This window comes from Nerophis ophidion, linkage group LG07 (assembly GCF_033978795.1).
Source record: "Nerophis ophidion isolate RoL-2023_Sa linkage group LG07, RoL_Noph_v1.0, whole genome shotgun sequence".
Classification (NCBI taxonomy): domain Eukaryota; kingdom Metazoa; phylum Chordata; class Actinopteri; order Syngnathiformes; family Syngnathidae; genus Nerophis; species Nerophis ophidion.
Window position 1 is genome coordinate 52,582,256 of NC_084617.1, and position 20,599 is coordinate 52,602,854.

The 20,599-nt window shown below is 37.5% G+C and overlaps 1 protein-coding gene across 1 annotated transcript; it reads right to left on the bottom strand.

Annotated features, from left to right (window-relative positions):
• Positions 1-438: 438 nt before the first annotated feature.
• Positions 439-20,357, bottom strand: tfip11 (tuftelin interacting protein 11). The gene is made up of 15 exons (XM_061906415.1): positions 20,235-20,357; positions 17,322-17,531; positions 15,667-15,829; positions 14,651-14,807; positions 14,454-14,581; positions 14,203-14,364; positions 13,859-14,050; positions 9,804-9,983; positions 9,562-9,696; positions 9,376-9,479; positions 8,153-8,321; positions 4,211-4,454; positions 3,984-4,126; positions 1,033-1,198; positions 439-928 (listed from the first exon to the last, which is right to left on the bottom strand). Exons 2-15 carry the CDS (start codon positions 17,528-17,530, stop codon positions 582-584), a joined length of 2,499 nt encoding a protein of 832 aa, XP_061762399.1. The 5' UTR covers position 17,531; positions 20,235-20,357; the 3' UTR covers positions 439-581.
• Between the last annotated feature and the right edge of the window lie 242 nt (positions 20,358-20,599).

Here is a 20,599-nt window from a genome sequence, read left to right on the forward strand (position 1 = left end):
TGCAGCGCAAACAAATGGGACGTTTGGGGAGATTTCGACATGGCTCATGGGGGGCTGCTATGTATAATAACATGTTAATAAAAAAAAATAATTAATTATTATTATTATTATTATTATTTTTTTTTTTTTTAAATTGATCTCAACTCTGTACACTGCTGCTGGAATTTTAATTTTCCTGAAGGAACTCTCCTGAAGGAATCAATAAAGTACTATCTATCTAGGTCTAGAAAACGCATATGAGACCAAAACTGCAAGACAAATCTTTGCAGCAAAATCGTTTGGGACAGGTTTGGGGAGGTTTTGACAATATGGGGGGGTAACATTGATATATTAATATTTGCAATGATAAGGGGGGGCCAACTTCAGACAGGTATAGTTAACATCTACTGAATACCTTACCAAAGAATATCAATTGCAGCTACCAAGCCAAAACACATGTACTGTATACAAAAACATTTATTCATAATTGTACTGAAGTTTTAAAAGTGTACAAACATAATTGTGATTCTATTTGCTGGACTGCCACAAACATGAAAACATTTATTGTTCTTTCTTTTTACATAATAATTCATTATTCACGATCACTTAGCCATATCGATCAGACTCTGCAAAGATGTGGGAACCCACGTCTTTTCTCCTTGCACAAACACAACTCCTCTGTCTATGTAGATGACAATGCGTCCAAACGTGTACAGCTGTTTGCCCTCGTAGCGTTTGGCCACGAGAGGCATGAACACAATGTTGTTCTCCTCTGCCTTGGTCTGGATGAGATCTTTGAAGTTTGTGGGTACGGTAACGCCGGCCACCCTGTGAGTGACACTCTCAGCATCCCTGCGCTCTTGCATGGCCTCGTAGTGAAAGTCCTTTCTTCTCTCGGTCTGAGTGAGATATGCAATGTTCTCTCTCGCACCGGGTTGCATGTATCCACCTATGCAAAAAGAATACGTTGAAATCAGTTGTGTCACTTATAACCGTAAATAATGAAGAAACATTATTATGTCACAGTGTCATTTCATAAATGCTGAAACCCACCCATGCCTGAAGTAACTGCGCGGTTCATAATGTCCAAGGCTTCATTGAACTTCTCTTTTATGACCGACTGTAACAACAAGACATCGCTGAACATGCCCTTCCAACCGAGGTACCATTTGGTGATTTCCTCATAGTTAGGACTGTTGCTCAACCACGAACACAGCACCTATTAGAAACAGACAAAACAATGTTAACAGGGACGGCGTGGGGCAGTGGGAGAGTGGCCGTGCGCAACCCGGGGGTCCCTGGTTCAATCCCCACCTAGTACCAACCTCGTCACGTCCGTTGTCTCCTGAGCAAGACACTTCACCCTCGCTCCTGATGGGTGCTGGTTAGCGCCTTGCATGGCAGCTCCCTCCATCAGTGTGTGAATGTGTGTGTGAATGGGTAAACGAGGAAGTAGTGTCAAAGTGCTTTGATTACCTCGAAGGTAGAAAAGCGCTATACAAGTACAACCCATTAATCTTTTATAACTATAACAAATTATTGGATTGCCCTAACTTAACAGTCTTTTGAGATAAGAGCGGTCTGTCGCCTGATTGTTAGGTTCCAAGTCGCAAGCAAAAATTTGAGTTACAAGCATCTCCGCTATTAGTTGTTATAGCAAATGTCACAGTGAACCCTGTGAGATCTGACCACAACACCTGGTGTTACTCACTAGCTTTAGTTTATATCTATACATTGTCATTACTTTGTTTTTCCAACCATGGGAAAAAAATACAGTGTGAAGGACAGTTCTGAAAAGATGAAGTGAATGATATTTATAGAATTAAAGAAATAGATCAAATGGAATCTCCATTTATGAACTTTTTATTTGGAGAACTTTTCGTTTTATTAACTTTTAAAGCGCCTTTTTGTTATGCTTCTGTGTTCACACACACGGCTCCTCACCGCGACCCATCCCCTTCCCTCTCTTCCGGCTCCTTTATCTCCTCCCGTGAGCTACTCCTTTGCCGATGTGTACTGTATGTGGATTTAACGTTTTTAAGCAATAAGGTTGTTAAAGTTAGGAGTTTTTGTGATTTAAAAAAAAAAATTATACACATGTCAAAAGTAATTGTCTCTCCTCCAAACAAGTAACCCACAAAAATTATACATAAAATAAAAAAAATGCATCAGTCAAATAAGTACAGGCAAATATTAACATGGAGCCACAGACAACTGCACTCCTGAATGTCGCCAACATGGTGCAGCAATACACAAAAGCAGACAAGGGGATCTTCAAATATCTACCTTTCAATTACTTTTCATTTGGGGTTAAATTTGGATCACTCTTATACATTTATTGACAAACCACCCCATACGTCCTGAGACTTCACAGAACAATCGTTAAATGTCTGCCTAATTTTCTCCGGTTTGGGTTTTTGTGATTTCTGATAGTTTGTGAAGTTAGTAACAAAGGGACTTTCCTGTGTGTGCACATGTTGGCAGGGCATTCAGCACAGTTCAGCTTGTCAGTGTTTTTGTTTTAGCTTGTTAATAAAGAGACAGATAATTAATCACCTCCTCGTTATGTTTGTATGATATACAGTACTGTATAGCACTTTATATTGTGCTCAAAGTGTATATACCTAAACTAAAATAGGGACTTTTGTCAAGGCTGGAATCCATTATTCATATTTACATGGTTTCCTATGGAGAAATTTGCTTCATTTTACATTTCGATTTCAAACCCTCTTCAAGAACCTATTAGGTCAGGGGTCGGCAACCCAAAATGTTGAAAGAGCCATATTGGACCAAAAATACAAAAACAAATCTGTCTGGAGCCACAAAAAAATAAAAGTCATATTACATACAGATAGTGTGTCATGAGATATATATTGAATTAAGAGGACTTAAAGGAAACTAAATGACCTCAAATATAGCTACAAATGAGGCATAATGATGCAATAAGTACATATAGCTAGCCTAAATAGCATGTTAGCATCGATTAGCTTGCAGTCATGCAGGGACCAAATATGTCTGATTAGCACTCCATAAAATCAACCCAAATCACCTTTGTGTATTCACGCACAATGTTAAAAATTTGGTGGACAAAATGAGACAGAAAAAGAAGTGGCATAAAACACATCCCAGAAAGTCGGGGAAAGTTGTACATGTAAACAAACTGCGGTGAGTTCAAGGACCGTCAAAATTAGTAAGACAAAACGGCGCTCGGCAAATACTCGAATTAGTGAAGCATTTTTAATACAAACAGTGTGCTTTATAACAATTAGGGAAGTTTGTGCCATGTCTGTCCTCCTGCAGAAACCATATTAAAACAAAAAAAATATTTTTTTCCCGCTCATTTTTTTCCATTTTTCATACATTTTTTAAAAAGCTCCACAGAGCCACTAGGGCGGCGCTAAAGAGCCGCATGCGACTCTAGAGCCGCGGGTTGCCGACCCCTGTATTAGGTTTATAAATCAAAGTTCCACTCTGATCAAAAACTGGACAGAATGTGTCTTCAACTTGGTGAAACAGTTGGAGCGTATCACTAGAAGCCTGCACCATACTGAAGGAAAGTCAGGAATGTTAAAACAATATCTAAATGGCTGACATTTATCCATGAAAATATGAAAAGGCTGCTGATATATGTTTGACGGCGAAGCAGCTACCGATACTGTAGAATTCCACTCTCTTAAGTAAATGCTGTACATTATTATTACATTACTTTATAAAAGTACTATGGTAGTTTGGAGTGCATTTTATTGTTTTGTTTTCGTACAATATTTCTTACCTAAAAGTTAGTTTTTGAAAGGCATGTTTCATGTTAAAATTGGGCTGTTTTGGTGGGGCCAATCACCAATTAAATGAATTTGAATGGGATATACACGTGTTTTGAGTTAAGAGCGCCATTTTAGAACCAATTTAGCTCATAAAATGCACTGTGCAACTCTATATCAATGTTAATCCCTGAAGAAAAATCCAATGCATACAGTACACTTTTCTTTATGATTACATTTCCTTACCTGCAGCCACTTTGGAAAGAAGTTTTTGTCCAGCAGAGACACCAGGCTTGACGGGGACAGCATGCCCTCCCAGTCCATGACCCAATTAAAGGGATCCATCTGCTGCTGGTGAGGGTTGATGACCAGCTCTTCCAGACACAAAGCTGTGACAGAAAACAGACACTATCAAATATGAAGGCAAAAAAAAAGAATAAGTATATTTGATAACATTATAGCTGAAGGTATACCTAGTTTAGGGATGATGTTTTTCACCATAAAGGCCTCCCAAGCTCCTGGAGTGAAAACATCTTTCCAGGGTTGCAGGATGAGGCGTGCAGAGGTATCGCTGGGATGCCACCGTTGCAATGCATTAGCAAGTTTGCTCCTGATTGGCGGGTACAGAGGCTCGAGGCGTGATTGGAGCAGAGGTAGCCAAGGGTGGATCCAGGAGTGGATGGGAACTGTGTCTGTTAAAGGGTTCCAACTGTCCACCTATGAATCATAAAACATAGTTTATAGGTGGCACACCCACTTATTGTAGACAGGCAACACTTTAAAGGATGCAATTAAGGATGGGCTATATGGCTTAAAATCTGTATTGCGATATATATTGCAGTCTCCTGCCATAGCAATGTATATCACAATATAGATTATTTGTTATCTAAATGATAATAGAACCATTTCAAAACAGGTTGCAAAGACTCTGAATTTGGCTGTTGATGTATGTGGTAACATAATACATCATTTACAGTTATATTATTTTGTCAAAACTATTAATCTACTTGTTAATTTACTGTTATTAGCTCCGGCTTCCTCCCACCTCCAAAGACATGCACCTGGGGATAGGTTGATTGGCAACACTAAATTGGCCCTAGTGTGTGAATGTGAGTGTGAATGTTGTCTGTCTATCTGTGTTGGCCCTGCGATGAGGTGGCGACTTGTCCAGGGTGTACCCCGCCTTCCGCCCGATTGTAGCTGAGATAGGCGCCAGCGCCCCCCGCGACCCCGAAAGGGAATAAGCGGTAGAAAATGGATGGATGGATAGCTGGTTACTTTTTATTGTAAAATGATTCTGTCTACACTTCTGTTAAAATGTAATTAGCACTTTTTTTTCTTTTGTTTGGAAACTTTACATTAGTTTTGGGCAATACTACAAATCTGAGTATCGTTCCAATACCAAATTTGTAGTATCACCCAAAAACTAATGTTAAGTTTCCGAAAAACACAAGAATAAGAGTACATGTGCTTCAAATTTTCAGGCTCATTGAATGACAACATTTTTCGTCACAATTATAGTCAGAAAAAAATAAAGGATGGAGGTGTAAATATATCAATTACATATTGAAATATTCACTTCTATTAACTTCACTTTGGTTTTGCCCCCATTTCCTAAGTTGGTCAACAACATAAAAATGACAAAAGATTTTTTTAATAATAAAGAATATCCATCTAACCACTGTAGTAACGACCACATACTGGTGCCAGGGTTTCCCCTAGACTGCCAAAATACCTGTGGCAGTGGGGGTGTGGTCACACGACGTCATAAAATAATTTGCCTCATCTGCTATAAGATTTTCTTAAAAAAAAAAAAAAATCAGTAGGGTTTTTTTTACAATTGACTCTCCCTAGTTATATCCTGCTTCTAAATGTGTTTCAACACCTGTGCAGCACTTTGTGAAACTTTTGTTTATTAAAATGTGCTATTTAAATAAAGTTGATTGGATTGGATAAAAATGCTAAAAAAAAAGTATACATACATTTAAAAACAAATCTGTTATTATTAATTAGGATTAAGATATGTTTTTTCCATATTTTCAATTGTTGTTGCTTATTGTACAATGTACTTAGAGAATTTTTCATATCTCAATTTAGAGACTTTTAAGTATAATTTTTTTTCAAATAAAAACTATTAGCAACAAATATGATCCTCTTCTACTGTTATAAAGAAGTGTAGTCGTGTTTAGACACTCTTAACTTCTGTCCCTCAATGTCCCTGACAAAAGAGGCGATCCAAAGCAAGCATGACATTACACTTGCTTTGCGCTGCTCCAGTTGAACTTTCTCTTCTTAAAAGCCGGCACTGTCCTCCTAATATTTGCACATTTTGTAGATCGCTGTCCAGGGTTATATTGGAAACCTATTGGAATTTTGCCATTTGTTGTCATTAGATTGGTAATAAAAGTTAATAGTGTTGGACGTAGTGTAATTTCTTTTGGGGGCTACAATATATTAGATTTATTTACTTTGCTTTCAAGTAAAAAAAAACATGTTTTTCAAGGTGTGGTGGTAATAAAAATGCAGTGGAGGTCCGCAACATTCATTTATATTCAGGGGAAACCCTGGATACTATATTTGGTATCAAAACTGTTGATTTGTGTAAATCGGTCCGTATTCATTTATATTCAAGAGCTCTAGCGTGCCATTAAAAAATCCTCCATTAATGTGTATTGTAGCATGTTTAGCTATTCTCAACCTGCCGTCATAATGATACTTGTATGGACGTTTGGATTGCTGATTTAGAAGTGACTTTGCACTGTGGAAAGACATTAGCTGCTAGCGAGAATGCACGTTCGTTTGTTGTCGTTGTCAAATTTGTGGGACACGTGTAGAATGTGAATTTGCTCAAAAAGTAATTCTACAAACATTGAAATCTTGACTAGGTTATTTTTTTAAATAACAAATAAATAGACACACTGTTAGAAAACCCACTATTTTGCATGTGTAGTGTTTCTTATGCTTCACTGATAGTGCTTCAGTTGTAGTATTTTTCAGTTTTAATGGCTCAGCTTTTATTCCATTTTCATCCATACATTTACTACCGCTTATTCCCTTTTGGGGTCACGGGGGGCGCTGGTGCCTATCTCAGCTTCAATCGGGCGGAAGGCGGGGTACACCCTGGTCAAGTCGCCACCTCATTGCAGGGCCAACACAGATAGACGGACAACATTCCCACACTAGGGCCAATTTAGTGTTGCCAATCAACCTATCCTCAGGTGCATGTCTTTTGAAGTGGGAGTAAGCCGGAGTACACGGAGGGAACCAACACATTCACGGGGAGGACATGCAAACTCCACACAGAAAGATCCCGAGCCCGGGATTGAACCCCAGGCTACTCAGGACCTTCGTATTGTGAGGTAGACGCACTAACCCCTCTGCCACTGTGAAGTCATTGTTTTTAATATTGTTTGTAATGTATCACTTTATGTAAAAGAAAAGTGTGTAACAAATAAAATCTATAAATAAAAAGAACATCTGGCAGGCATTGTGGCCTCCTACTCTGTTCAACAGTCCGTGAACGCAGCGTAAAAACACCCCCGTCTCGTATTCCGAGTATAGAACGATCACTCTGTTCTAAGAGAGCACAGCTTGTAAGTTCAATATGCACAATTGAATAGCTTTGTTTAGATTGGTGGATGCCGCTTCTTAATGGGTATTTTTGTCATGATCCACGTCTTGGATCATGGCTTATTCTGGTTCTGGTTCTGTTTATCACATTCTGTCTAGTATTTGTCTTCCTTAGTTCTTTGTGGCACTTCCTGGTTTTGTTTCCGTTGTCATAGTTACCCATTTAGTGTCACCTGTCTCTGCTTTGATCACGCGCACCTGCCCTTGATTATTTATCTCCCTATATGTTTATCTCTGTTTGACATTCAGTCTTGGAGTCTTGTTTGCTCCCACACAACAGATGACGTCGCATTCCAGCATTGTGGTAACTATTAGCGCTCGATTAGCTTCCACGCTATTTTGTTTGTTCTTTTCCCTAGTTCTCACGCTAGCGCTTTCTGTTTTTTCTAGCTTCCACGCTAGTTCTGTTGTTTTGTTTGTTAGTGCCTTCATGCAAAGTGTTTTGTTTCCTAGTCTGTTTTATAGTGTTCTTTAGTGTGTAAATAGATCATTATCCTTACCCTCACGCTGTGTTCCATCTTTGCTGCACCCACAAGAGAACAACTCGTCACCACAATGCCACCGAGATGTCACAATTTTGTTTGAATGTTAGCATATTAGCTAGCGAGCTGGCGCCACTCAGTCCGTAAGTTAATCAAAGTGCAGGTATAAGTCCCAGGTTTTCTTAAATTTTTATCTAAAACTACAATAAAACTATATATATAATTTATATTGTCTGTATCGCGCAACCTTAGATGCAATGCGAAATTATTACCATTTAACATAAAATATATGAATATGCTTGCCTCTCGCTGTAGACGAGGTAAAATAAGCTGCTCAAGAAGGTGATCCGAGATCCAAGCAGGAAGAAGAGGAGACCATATTTCCACACAGTCCACCATTGGGGCCACCGTGCGAGGCTGCCAGCCTGACACAGAGGATCGCATCACTGGGATCCAAACGTCCCACAACAGTCTTGAAGAAAAAAATGCATTAAATCTGAATTATTATTTTGAAATTTGGATTACTAATGATTAGTTACAAATTCACAAATAATTAAAATTTGCCTAAGAAAATATCCCTGTTTGTACACAATTGCAATCTTATTGTCAGATTGTAATCCAGGAAAATGTTTAAAACGTTTTACTTGAGTGCGTGTCATTCAGTTTCACAAAACCTGGTAACAGTTTTATCTAAGGTTTCTTTCAGGTTATATTTTGGAGTGAATTTTGCCAGTGAGCATACCAGTCTGAGTCTCCTCACTAGTTTTTGACTACGTTTACACTTCAGGTCAAAGTGGCCCAAGACTGATTTTTTTAATGTGATTTTTTATCAGATGACTAATTTAACTGCAAGTAAAATGTGATCTTTATCAGACTCCAGTGTAAACGCACACAGGCACCAGTGTGGCCCCAATGGGGCCTCGACTGCCAGGCGCAGTTCGACAAAGGGAAAACAGAGGAAGTTGACCGGATTCCGTAAATGAACAAGGAAGTCGCAACTACTATTACAAAATAAAATAAAAGCCGCCACACAGCGTGTCTACAGACATATATAAACTGAGAACTATATGCTAATTTATATTAGGAAAGGGCAACAGCGGAGGATGCGTGTCAATGTATGAGCCAGTCTGCCCCACAACAAAAAGATAGCAAAAAAAAAGGGAGCTTATTGACTACAGTGTGGACTATATTGGCGGACGAGTGCAAGACACTCTGGGTACATTTATACCATATGTGGATAATCCGGTGACAGTTTTCCCAACTAGTGACAAAACAGGTTGTGCAAATTCCAAAAGGACAATTTGGAGAAAGTATGAAGGAAAGTAAGATTGTTTATAAAAAAAAAAGTACCTCCGTAATGCCTCCACGGTTTGATTTCAAAATTTTCGGGACTTATGCAGATCCCAAATACACAACAGTAGGTACTAAAAGGTAAGGCAAGTTGGTTTTGCCTAATAGGGCCCCTTTAACTTGTTCATTTTTACAGCCCCACATAAAATATATCGGGCTTTTTTATCCGTTTTTACCTGTGGTATGGGTCCATGTTTGAATCATGGCCACCAGTATCCAGGTTTCTAGATTCGAGAATTGCCCTCCACTGACCAACCTCTTCAAGACCATAAGAACTGTCCTGAAAAAATCCAAAAAAGAAAGAGGCAATGTGACTTACTTATGCAAAACTACAATTAGGAGAAACACCTGCAGGAACATACCTTTAATGGATTCCAGGAGAAAAGTTTCTCTTTGAGTAAAGGATGAATGACAGCTGCTGCCAAGTCAGCCAAACCCATCGTCTTATATTCTTCATAATACTCTGTCTGCAAAGTCTCAAAGATGCGGGCGCACTCCTGGTGAAAGACAAAATGTGCTTTTAATAACAAAGCAGTCGGAAACTCATTAATTGTCACTGTGTTGTGCATAAACACACAAACAAAGCTAAAGACAAAAAAGGGACCTGTAAAGTGAGTCCCTCCCCTGGTGCTGTCTCTCCACACGGGAAACGGTCCACCAAGGCTAACACAGCCTCCATTTTGCTGATGGCATCTTGCTCTTCCTCTAGTCGACTCTGTAGTGCCTTAGACTCGTGGCTCAGCGACACAACCACGTCTTTTTCATGCTGGATGCGGCGGGCAGACTATGAAGTTGATCACAAACACGGAGCAGATCATTTAGTGCGCGATGGAGAAAAAAATTTGTAATGACTGATAAACAGTCAGTACAAAGTACACTTTTGGTACACTTGAGGAATTAAATGAGACAGGATACAAGAGCAGTATCACTGGGAACCCTGTTTAGCGATGGCGGACAAAATTTAGAAACATCTTAAAACAGCACAGTTTTTTTTACATACGATTATAGCAAAAAAAATGATCACGATTATTTTGATTGCTATTGAAATGACGAGTAATACCATGATTATTCATTAATTTGAAAACATGAGTATGTATTGTACTCAACATTAAATATAATTTAAACAAACTGGATATAAATTAATAACAAATAAACAGCAACAAATAAAATAATAATCATAACAACATACAATTAAATAACAACAACAATATAAAAGGTTTTCCATAGAAATATTTTTAAATTTGCTTTTTATCTTTATTTCACCACTATAGAGTGTTTCTGTGTCATAAATACAATTTTATAAAATCAATCACTTAATCAAAATGTATTTATGTAGCCCTTAATCACAAAAGTCTCAAAACCGACAAATGTTCGTTAATAAAATGGTAAAATCCTTACATTTATTGGTGTAATACAACTTTGGACAATTTTGAACAGTATTTTAAGTCAACGCATACTAATTTTGTAAATGTATCAATAGTTGCTTTAAGTATATTATGATTACCTAAAGTACTTTTTTGAAACTTTATTTTGTTTGTATTCAGACAGGATGTTGTGCACACCGCTGTAATTGTAAAGTCGGGAAGCGTGCTGCCATTCTGGGATTTAAGCTGACAACTATAGGCTTTAAAAAAAAAAAAGAGAGAAAGTGGCTCTTAAGTTCTGACTGTTTGTACATTGATCTTACTTTGATGATGTCGTTCACAACAACACGAGCAGATGAGATGTGTTGTGGGTGTATGGATTGTTCTTGGTGGCTTTAGTGGCCGTCTCGACATTGTTAAGTTCCGGACGGCGCCGTTGAGTGTTTCAGGCATGAGTGAGTGGTTACAGGCACATTATGTTCCCAAATAAATGTTTCTTCTCCTCACAATGACACGCACTTATGTTAATTTCTCTAATATAGTTCATTTTACAGCGTATCCTGTTTTAATGATCGATTCTGTGATTCTGTCCGCGATTACGTTAACAAGGAAATCATATGGTCATACTTTTTTTGTTGAGTTTAGTGAATATTGGTCAGGCATACTAGCACTGTGTCAAATTAAAACTAGCAACTAGAGGTGGGAATCTTTGGGCACCTCACGATTCGATTACGATTCAGGAGCTACAATTCGATTAAATATCGATTATTGTTGCATCTTTAGTTTATGTATATTGATGCAGTATTACATCTATTTTTGTTTCATTAAATAAGCATTTATCAGTTGCAACTTAAAAAAAAAGGATAAAAAACACTTAAATTAATTCCCACATTTATTAAATTAATGAAAATGTCTGCACCATCTGTGGCAGATAGTAAAGGAGTTGGTCAGATCTCTCGGTGAGGTGGCTCGCTGCAGTCAGACAATTTTTAGAACTTTCTAAATTAATTTATTTACAATAAATAAATCGATTTTTGATTATTGCCGTTTACTAATCAATTCGGTAATCGTCCATGTCCGAATTGCGATGTGCCTAAAAATCGATTATTTCCCCCACCCCTACTAGCAACCCTGTTAAGATCCCAACCTCTAGTAGACTTGGCCTTTTTTTCCACCTATACGCCACTAATTTGTTTTACCATTGCAAGCTTTAGAATTTGTATGCATGTTGCCTGGCACATTAATATTTTTTTTTCAATTATAATAATTTTATGTTGCCAAAATCAAAATACAAATTAGATTAATTGTCTAGCCCAAATACAATATACATTTTACTGTATCCCATTAGATTGTAAGTACCTACTAGTGATGTCCCAATCATCAAATCAGATCAGGGCCAATATTTGACTTTTTTAACTCATCGGCTGATGAGCTGCTGAGCCTTTCCGCAGCTGTGTCCCAGTGTTTACATGGCTAAAGATTGTTGTGGAAAAACTCCTTGAAAAGAGATGCATACTCAGGGACTTAATTACATTTCCAAATTCGTTGTTACACACATGCAGGAGATTTGTGAATTCCAGGAGGGTGTGTTGCGTGTCTTGCCACTGCTCAATTTTGAAAGCAAGCTGCAACGAACGTGTCGTCTATCCACAGTGGGATATCCACCTCACCATGGCAGAAAAAAAAACAATGTTCCTTTCCCGAATCAATATCACTGGAGGACTAGAGGAAATTGAGTGGCTTAGCATGACACACACACGCACGCACGCACGCACGCACGCACGCACGCACACACACACACACACACGCACACACACACACACAACAAGCAGGACGACAAAACGACCGCTAAAGCTTTCATGTAAAGTATCCAGATGTCAGTACTATCGATATTTGTATCGTATCAACAATACTAAAGATTGATAATTATCTTGTTGTACATATTATTGCAAAATATTTTTTAAGTTGTTTCTTGTTATTTTTTTTAATAACTTAAGAGAGTAAGTCTCTGGATACAGAAGGCGATGAGGGCAAAATCCAAATGATTTGAATAGGAGCCAAGAGTAGTTTTTACTTTAGTTTAGTTATTGTGCACATGCCACTTCATTATATTTATTATAAAGCATTTAAAACCACAAATTTAATACATCCTCTAATTTACAACAATCCTAGCAAATTCTAAATCTAATAAGTGTGCCCCGCCTTCCATCCGAGTGCAGCTGGGATACCCCCGCCACCCTGAGAGGGACAAGTGGTAGAAATTGGATGGATGGGTAAATTAAGTTTAAACCCCCACTTAAAAACGTTCAGCTTTGGTTGATTTTGGCGGCGCCAGTGGACCAAAGCGGTAGTGTTTTGCCTGAAGGAAGAAAACATTCCCCAGGAGGACTAGCGCATATAGCGTCAAACTGACACAATAATACCACAATGATTCAGTATTACTGATCTTTCCTCAGTAGGAACTTGCATATCTTACTCAAACTTCATATTTGCAGTTTGCAGTCATCGCATTGTTTTTTTATACAGTCTTTTTGAGTTTGTTGCATGGCTGGTCGTGTCAGTGTAGAACTGCAAACTATCAAGCTGGTGGCTATTTATTGCTACCACGCAAATTCCCGATAGCTAACATTAGCATCATTTTAATTTGAGCATCGAAAATTACTGACTAGTTAAGCAGAAACGAAGTCATGTCAGCATCAATCTGAAATCCCTCCTCTTCTTTGAGCTCATGCCAGTGAGTGAAAGCCGGGGAAATGTTGAGCCTTGATTGTCCTTTTATCAGGGTCGCCTTCCTTTTTCTTATTTTTGTCTCCACAGGCAAAACTTTTCGTTTCTTTGGTTGTTTTACAGTTTCTTCTTTAATAACAATCATTGCAGGTAGGCGTTCTTCTTTTTTTAGTTTTCAGGCATCCGCATCAACTTCAGTCTTTGCAATGAATGGGAAAATAGGGAAGCGAGCAAGTCAGCACATTTGTTGTTTTTTGTGTGGCAGGCTTCCTGCCAACCCTCCTCAAAGTCGCTTAGTGCCAGTGAGAGTGATACAGACCCCTCAGGCCATGACAGAGTTGTCATTCAACTAGTTTTAAGTCAATGTACCATCCCAACAGTTATGAAAGTGTTTTATGAATGTTGAAAAGTTACTTAATGCTGCTTTAATATAATTATGCGAAACTACAAAATCGGATTGGAGGCCAAAAAATCGGATTGAGATCGGAGGCCAAAAATGTTGATTGGGACATCCCTGTTACCTGTTATCTACTGTTACATTTGTAAAACAGGAAAACTTCTGCTGTACCTGTAATATGTCTTGTTCCGTAAGGTCAATCAAAAGTTGCAGGTTATGTTCCAGTTCAGGAAGTGCAAAGCCTGATCCCTTCTGATCCTTTGTGGCCAAGCTGGGTGGCCCTTCTTCTGGCACACTGTGCTTGTTGGACATCTGACTGTAACTGGAATATACCCTTTGCTCTCTTCCAGTCATATCTATTACCTGGACATGGGAAGAACACATTGGTAAATGAAACTGACGTAGAACATATCCAATGGAGCTTTTCCTATGTAATATTGTGTAAATATTACATAAAATCTGAAAAAGTCTAAAAACAAAGGATGAGTAGTAGAATAATTGTTTCTACAACACACCTTGACTTGTGCCAGCTCTCCAGCAGATGCTACAGTGCTGCGGCCAACAAGCTTGCCTTTAGCCTTCAGTTCATCTATGGTTTTAAAAGAGTATTTGGGTTTCTTTTTTGCTCCTGAGGCGGTCGGATCTTTACGCCACTGGCCTAACTCCTTCTGAAACTCCTTCAGAGATAAATGAGGGCAACATTTCATTACAACCTTTGCAATTTGTATTTTTGTGTCAATTAGGGGGGAAGTGAATGCAAAGTTACCTTTTCCTCCTCCTCATCTGAGTCAACCACCGGGAAATCCTGAAGACTCTGTTGGGTTCGTTCATTGCCGTAAGCCCCCACCGCTCCCTTTCCTTTACGAACCTTGGCCTCAATCGGGTTGACAATACCTGTAGCAAGGAGAAAAATAGTCAGGAATTATTTTTCCCTAAAATCAAGTACCCCATAATTCCGCTTACCCTGAGCATTCTTGCCCAAGCCTTTGCCTGGTTGATATCCCATTTTCTGCAGCAGTTTTTGTCCAATTCCCTTGGTGTGTTTCTCCCAAGTACCAATTCCTTGCCCAGTGTGTATACCACCAGCAAACCTCTGAGACTGGTGTCCATGGATGTTACCCTGTGAATAAATGTTAAATATTATTATATATCTCACTGCATTGAGTAAAAAGAAAACAAACTAAGTACAGTAGAACCATGATTTACGAACTCCTCTGTTTGTGAACGCTTCGATTAAGGAACTTTTAGATCAAGCCAAATATGCCACCATGTGCAAACCATGTCTCTGCGTATGAAGCAGAGCTCTCCACCTCTATTCCTGTGCAATACATTAATACTGTACTTTAAAGACTATAAACCGCTAAAGTTTTCCTACGCTTTGAATCCTGCGGCTAACAAAAAGGTGAACTCAATTTATGGATTTTTCTTCTGCAAACGGCCATAATGTTTTGTATTCAACTAACAGTTTTCATAAAACACTGAAAATGTGTTATTGTTTGTGCCATCTTTTGGATGAATTTGCTTCAGGTTGAAAATGTACTTTCTATTTAATGCCTTGAACTGGAAATATATATCCCATTTTGCCTATTATTCGTCCTCAGGATTTCTGCTCGAAAGGATTCTTCATTCATCACTCCAACCTACGTTTGTAAGTTTTACAATATAACTAAAAAAAAAGCATACTTACAAAACTGTCCCTAGTGTGATAGGAGTGTTGTATGTGCTATCGTAATATAATCAAACTGGCGTTGTTAGCATTTTCAATATGCTAACACAATTACCAATGTGTGTGTTAGTAATATTGACTTAAAATGGCATTCTTTTTCCATTGTTTCAGTTTCGTAAATTCACCAAGACATCACTGTGGAGTTATTGAGTCAGTTTAGGTGATTGGAGAGTCAGCTTCTGCAGCGAGAGGGTCCATGTTCAAGAAACAATTACTTTTGTAAATCGAGGTTCCACTGTACAGTATAATGTACCTTTTGAAGCTTTTTGGGCGCTGAGCTTCGAGGTGGTGGAGGTGCTAAAGGAGTGTCATCTGAGGTATCAGAGTCAAGTTCTTCTTTTGGTTGCTTTTCCTCAGCTGCAGATTTTCTTAACCCAGCACTCACAAAGTTTACTGGAGCGGTATAGTCTTTAGATCTAGATAAAAAACATACACCTGGTTTATTATGTACATCTAAAACCAGTTGACTGTTTAGGTCAGGGGTCACCAACGCGGTGCCAGCGGGCACCAGGTAGCCCGTAAGGACCAGATGAGTTGCCCGCTGGCCTGTTTTAAAAATAGCTCAAATAGCAGCACTTATCAGTGAGGTGCCTCTAATTTTTACATTTTATTTATTTACTAGCAAGCTGGTCTCGCTTTGCTCGACATTTTTAATTCTAAGTGAGACAAAACTCAAATAGAATTTGAAAATCCAAGAAAATATTTTAAAGACTTGGTACCAACTTCCCTTGTTTAAATAAATTCATTTTTTTTTTTTTTTTACTTTGCTTCTTATAACTTTCAGAAAGACAATTTTTGGGAAAAACTACAACCTTAAAAATTATTTTAGGATTTTTAAACACAAATACCTTTTTACCTTTGAAATTGCTTCCTCTTCTTTCCTGACAATTTAAATCAATGTTTAAGTATTTTTTTTATTTATTGTAAAGAATAATAAGTACGTTTTAATTACATTTTTCATTTTAGCTTCTGTTTTTTCGACGAAGAATATTTGTGAAATATTTCTTTAAACTTATTACGATTAAAATTCAAAAAAATTATTCTGGCAAATCTAGAAAATCTGTAGAATCAAATTTAAATCTTATTTCAAAGTCTTTTGAATTTCTTTTAAAGTTTTTGTTCTGGAAAATCTAGAAGAAATAATGATTTGTCTTTGTTAGAAACATAACTTGGTCCAATTTGTTATATATTATAACAAAGTGCAGATTGGTTTTTAACCTATACAAAACATGTCATCAAAATTCTAAAATCAATTTCAATCAGGAAAAATTACTAATGATGTTCCATAAATTCTTTTTTAAATTTTTTAAAAAAGATTCGAAAAAGCTAGTTTTTCTCTTCATTTGTTTCGGTTGAATATTGAATTTTAAAGATTTGAAATTGAAGCTAAACTATGTTTTAAAATTTAATTTTCATTTTTTTCCTGTTTTCTCCTCTTTTAAACCGTTCAATTAGTGTTTTTTTCATCATCTATTCTCTACAAAAAACCTTCCGTAAAAGGAAAAAAATTGTACGACAGAATGACAGACAGAAATACCCATTTTTTAAAATATATATATATATATATACATCCATCCATCCATTTCCTACCGCTTATTCCCTTATATATATATATATGTATATATATATATATATATATATATATATACATATATACATATATATATATATATATATATATATATATATATATATATATATATATATATATATATATATACATGTAGATTTATTTATTAAAGGTAAATTGAGCAAATTGGCTAATTCTGGAAAATTATTTAAGTGTGTATCAAACTGGTAGCCCTTCGCATTAATCAGTACCCAAGAAGTAGCTCTTGGTTTCAAAAAGGTTAGTGACCCCTGGTTTAGGTTAATGAACCTTGCAATGTAAGTAAAGCCATAATTTACCTCTTGCCTCCAAAGCTGGGCCTTTCATCATCATCAGAATCCCTTTCCGCCCAGATGCCATAGGTCATCTCCTCCTTGGTCTGTCGATGCCTGCGGCGGTCTGGGTTGAACTCATTAGCCAAGTCCCAATCTGTGATCTCGAAACTTTCAATCTCTACACCTTCCTCCTCTGCCTCCCCTCTCCGTCCATAAAGGTGTGACATTGACATTCTGAAAAACAGTAAACATGCACAGGCAGTTGATGGGCAACCTCCTTAGTACCTCCAAAGATTTTGTAACTATAATCCATCCATCCATCCATCATCTTCCGCTTATCCGAGGTCGGGTCGCGGGGGCAACAGCCTAAGCAGGGAAACCCAAACTTCCCTCTCCCCAGCCACTTCGTTTAGCTCTTCCCGGGGGATCCCGAGGCGTTCCCAGGCCAGCCGGGAGACATAGTCTTCCCAACGTGTCCTGGGTCTTCCCCGTGGCCTCCTACCGGTTGGACGTGCCCTAAACACCTCCCTAGGGAGGCGTTCGGGTGGCATCCTGACCAGATGCCCGAACCACCTCATCAGGCTCCTCTCGATGTGAAGGAGCAGCGGCTTTACTTTGAGTTCCTCCCGGATGGCAGAGCTTCTCACCCTATCTCTAAGGGAGAGCCCCGCCACACGGCGGAGGAAACTCATTTCGGCCGCTTGTACCCGTGATCTTATCCTTTCGGTCATGACCCAAAGCTCATGACCATAGGTGAGGATGGGAACGTAGATCGACCGGTAAATTGAGAGCTTTGCCGTCCGGCTCAGCTCCTTCTTCACCACAAAGGATCGGTACAACGTCCGCATTACTAAATAAATAAATGGGTTGTACTTGTATAGCTCTTTGACACTACTTCCACATTTACCCATTCACACACACATTCACACACTGATGGAGGGAGCTGCCATGCAAGGCGCTAACCAGCACCCATCAGGAGCAAGGGTGAAGTGTCTTGCTCAGGACACAACGGACATGACGAGGTTGGCACTAGGTGGGGATTGAACCAGGGTCCTCCGGGTTGCGCATGGCCACTCTACCACTGCGCCACTTTCGGCTAAAATTATTTCTTTCTTTCTTTTCTTAGTTTATTTCGAACATGACATATCTACAACATTATACATCAGGCAATTTCATCATTTCACAATACACAATACATCTTCCTACAGGAGTAGGGAGAAGCAAAGCTTATTTAATCCTACCCCTTTCCCACGTCAGAGCGCCCACAAATATATAATTAATTCATTGACCTTCTTTACAGCAAAATATCAAAATAGCAAAATGACATCTGTGAATGAGTAACACAACAGTTTTGTAACATGTACTTAATTAATTCAGTCATTATTAACATACTAAGATGAAGAATATCTTATTTTCAATAAGTTTGAAAGTGTTTCTCATAATTCTTCTTCTTTGTACTTTGTAAGCACTATTAATTTGAACATCCTCTTAAACTGGATCATATCAGTACAATGTTTAACTTCTTTACTTAATCCATTCCATAATTTAATTCCACATACTGATATGCTAAAGGTTTTAAGTGTTGTACGTGCAAACAAATGTTTTAAATTACATTTTCCTTTAAGGTTATATTTCTCCTCTTTAGTTGAGAAGAATTGTTGTAAATTATTTGGTAGCAGGTTATAATTTGCTTTGTACATCAATTTAGCTGTTTGCAATTTTACTAAATCACTGAACTTTAATATTTTTGACTCAATAAATAAAGGGTTTGTATATTCTCTATATCCAACATTATGTATTATTCTAATTGATCTTTTTTGTAACACAGTTAACGAATGTAGCGCACATTTGTAGTTGTTTCCCCGTATTTCTGCACAATAACTCAGATATGGTAAACATAGCGAGCAGTAGAGAATATAAAGTGATTTTTGGCCCAGGACGTATTTTACTTTATTCATTAAATTGAAATATTTTTTGCCATCTTATGTTGTATGTTCTGTATATGAGATTTCCAGTTAATTTTATCATCTATTAATACTCCCAAAATCTGGTTTCTTTTACCCTTTCAATATCTACTTCATCTATTTGTATTCGTGTCTGATGCTCTTTTTTACTGTTACCAAATAGCATTATTTTAGTTTTACTGAGATTCAAAGATCAAACCATTTTTTAAATTTTTTTTTCATTTCTTCCGCTATTATTTGTATTATCTTCTGTGTGCTCTCTCCTGAACAGAAAGCATTTGTGTCGTTTGCAAATAAAACTAACTTCAAGTCCTTTGTAACTTTATAAATATTGTTTAGATAAAGATTGAACAATCTTGGTCCCAGTATTGATCCCTGGGGTACACCACAAGATATATCCAACCGTGTTGACATATTTTCACCCATCTTCACATATTGCTTCCTGTTGGTTATATAGCTTCTTACCCAGTTCAAGACCAAACCTCTGATTCCATATCGTTGTAGTTTTTGTATTAAAATATCATGATTAAAATTAATTAAAAAAAACAAAAATTTCATTTACAGAGCACTTTTCAAAAACTCAGAGACACTGGACAGGGTAAACATAAAAAAAGCACAAGAAACGGAACAAATGCAATTTAACAATACATTCGAATATCAAGATTAAATTATTATAATGTTATGTAGCTTATTACAAATGTGAACAATTCAACCATCTATAATCAGCTCAAGTATAAATCATCCAACGTCTAAGTTAAATATATTTTAATTAATTGGAAATGTACAAATCAAGAAAACATATAAGACCTAACGTGATTTTTATCATTAACAGTAAAAGTGGAATTATTAGTAAACCCACAGTACAGTATATTATAAAGCACCAACAAGTATAACGTGACGAACAAGCAAAAAGCGCAACCAGCACATGTACACAAACATTATAAGGATTTGCTTAGATGTATTCTTCAGTTACCTGATTATTTGTAGATTAAATGAGCATATTCTCTTTTGAATAAGTAAATAAGGTGTTAGAGCTAACACCAGTTCGGTTATTGACGTACGGCACACGTGAACTACTTCCGGTACTTCCGGTAGGAAAAGTACTTCCGGTGTTGAACGTCTTCGGAAAAAAAAGAATATTTTGTTTTTTGTCAGGAACATTTTTCGTTCATAAAAATACCTTCTTTAGAGAAAAACAAATGTTTTACATTATGCTGTTGAGAAAAACCTTAAACATATCAAAATATAATATTAGATCGATTTGATTCAGACAAATTCGGTTTATTGAATATTTTTAGTTACTGCTCACTTTCATTTTGAATGTAAAATGTCAATTCT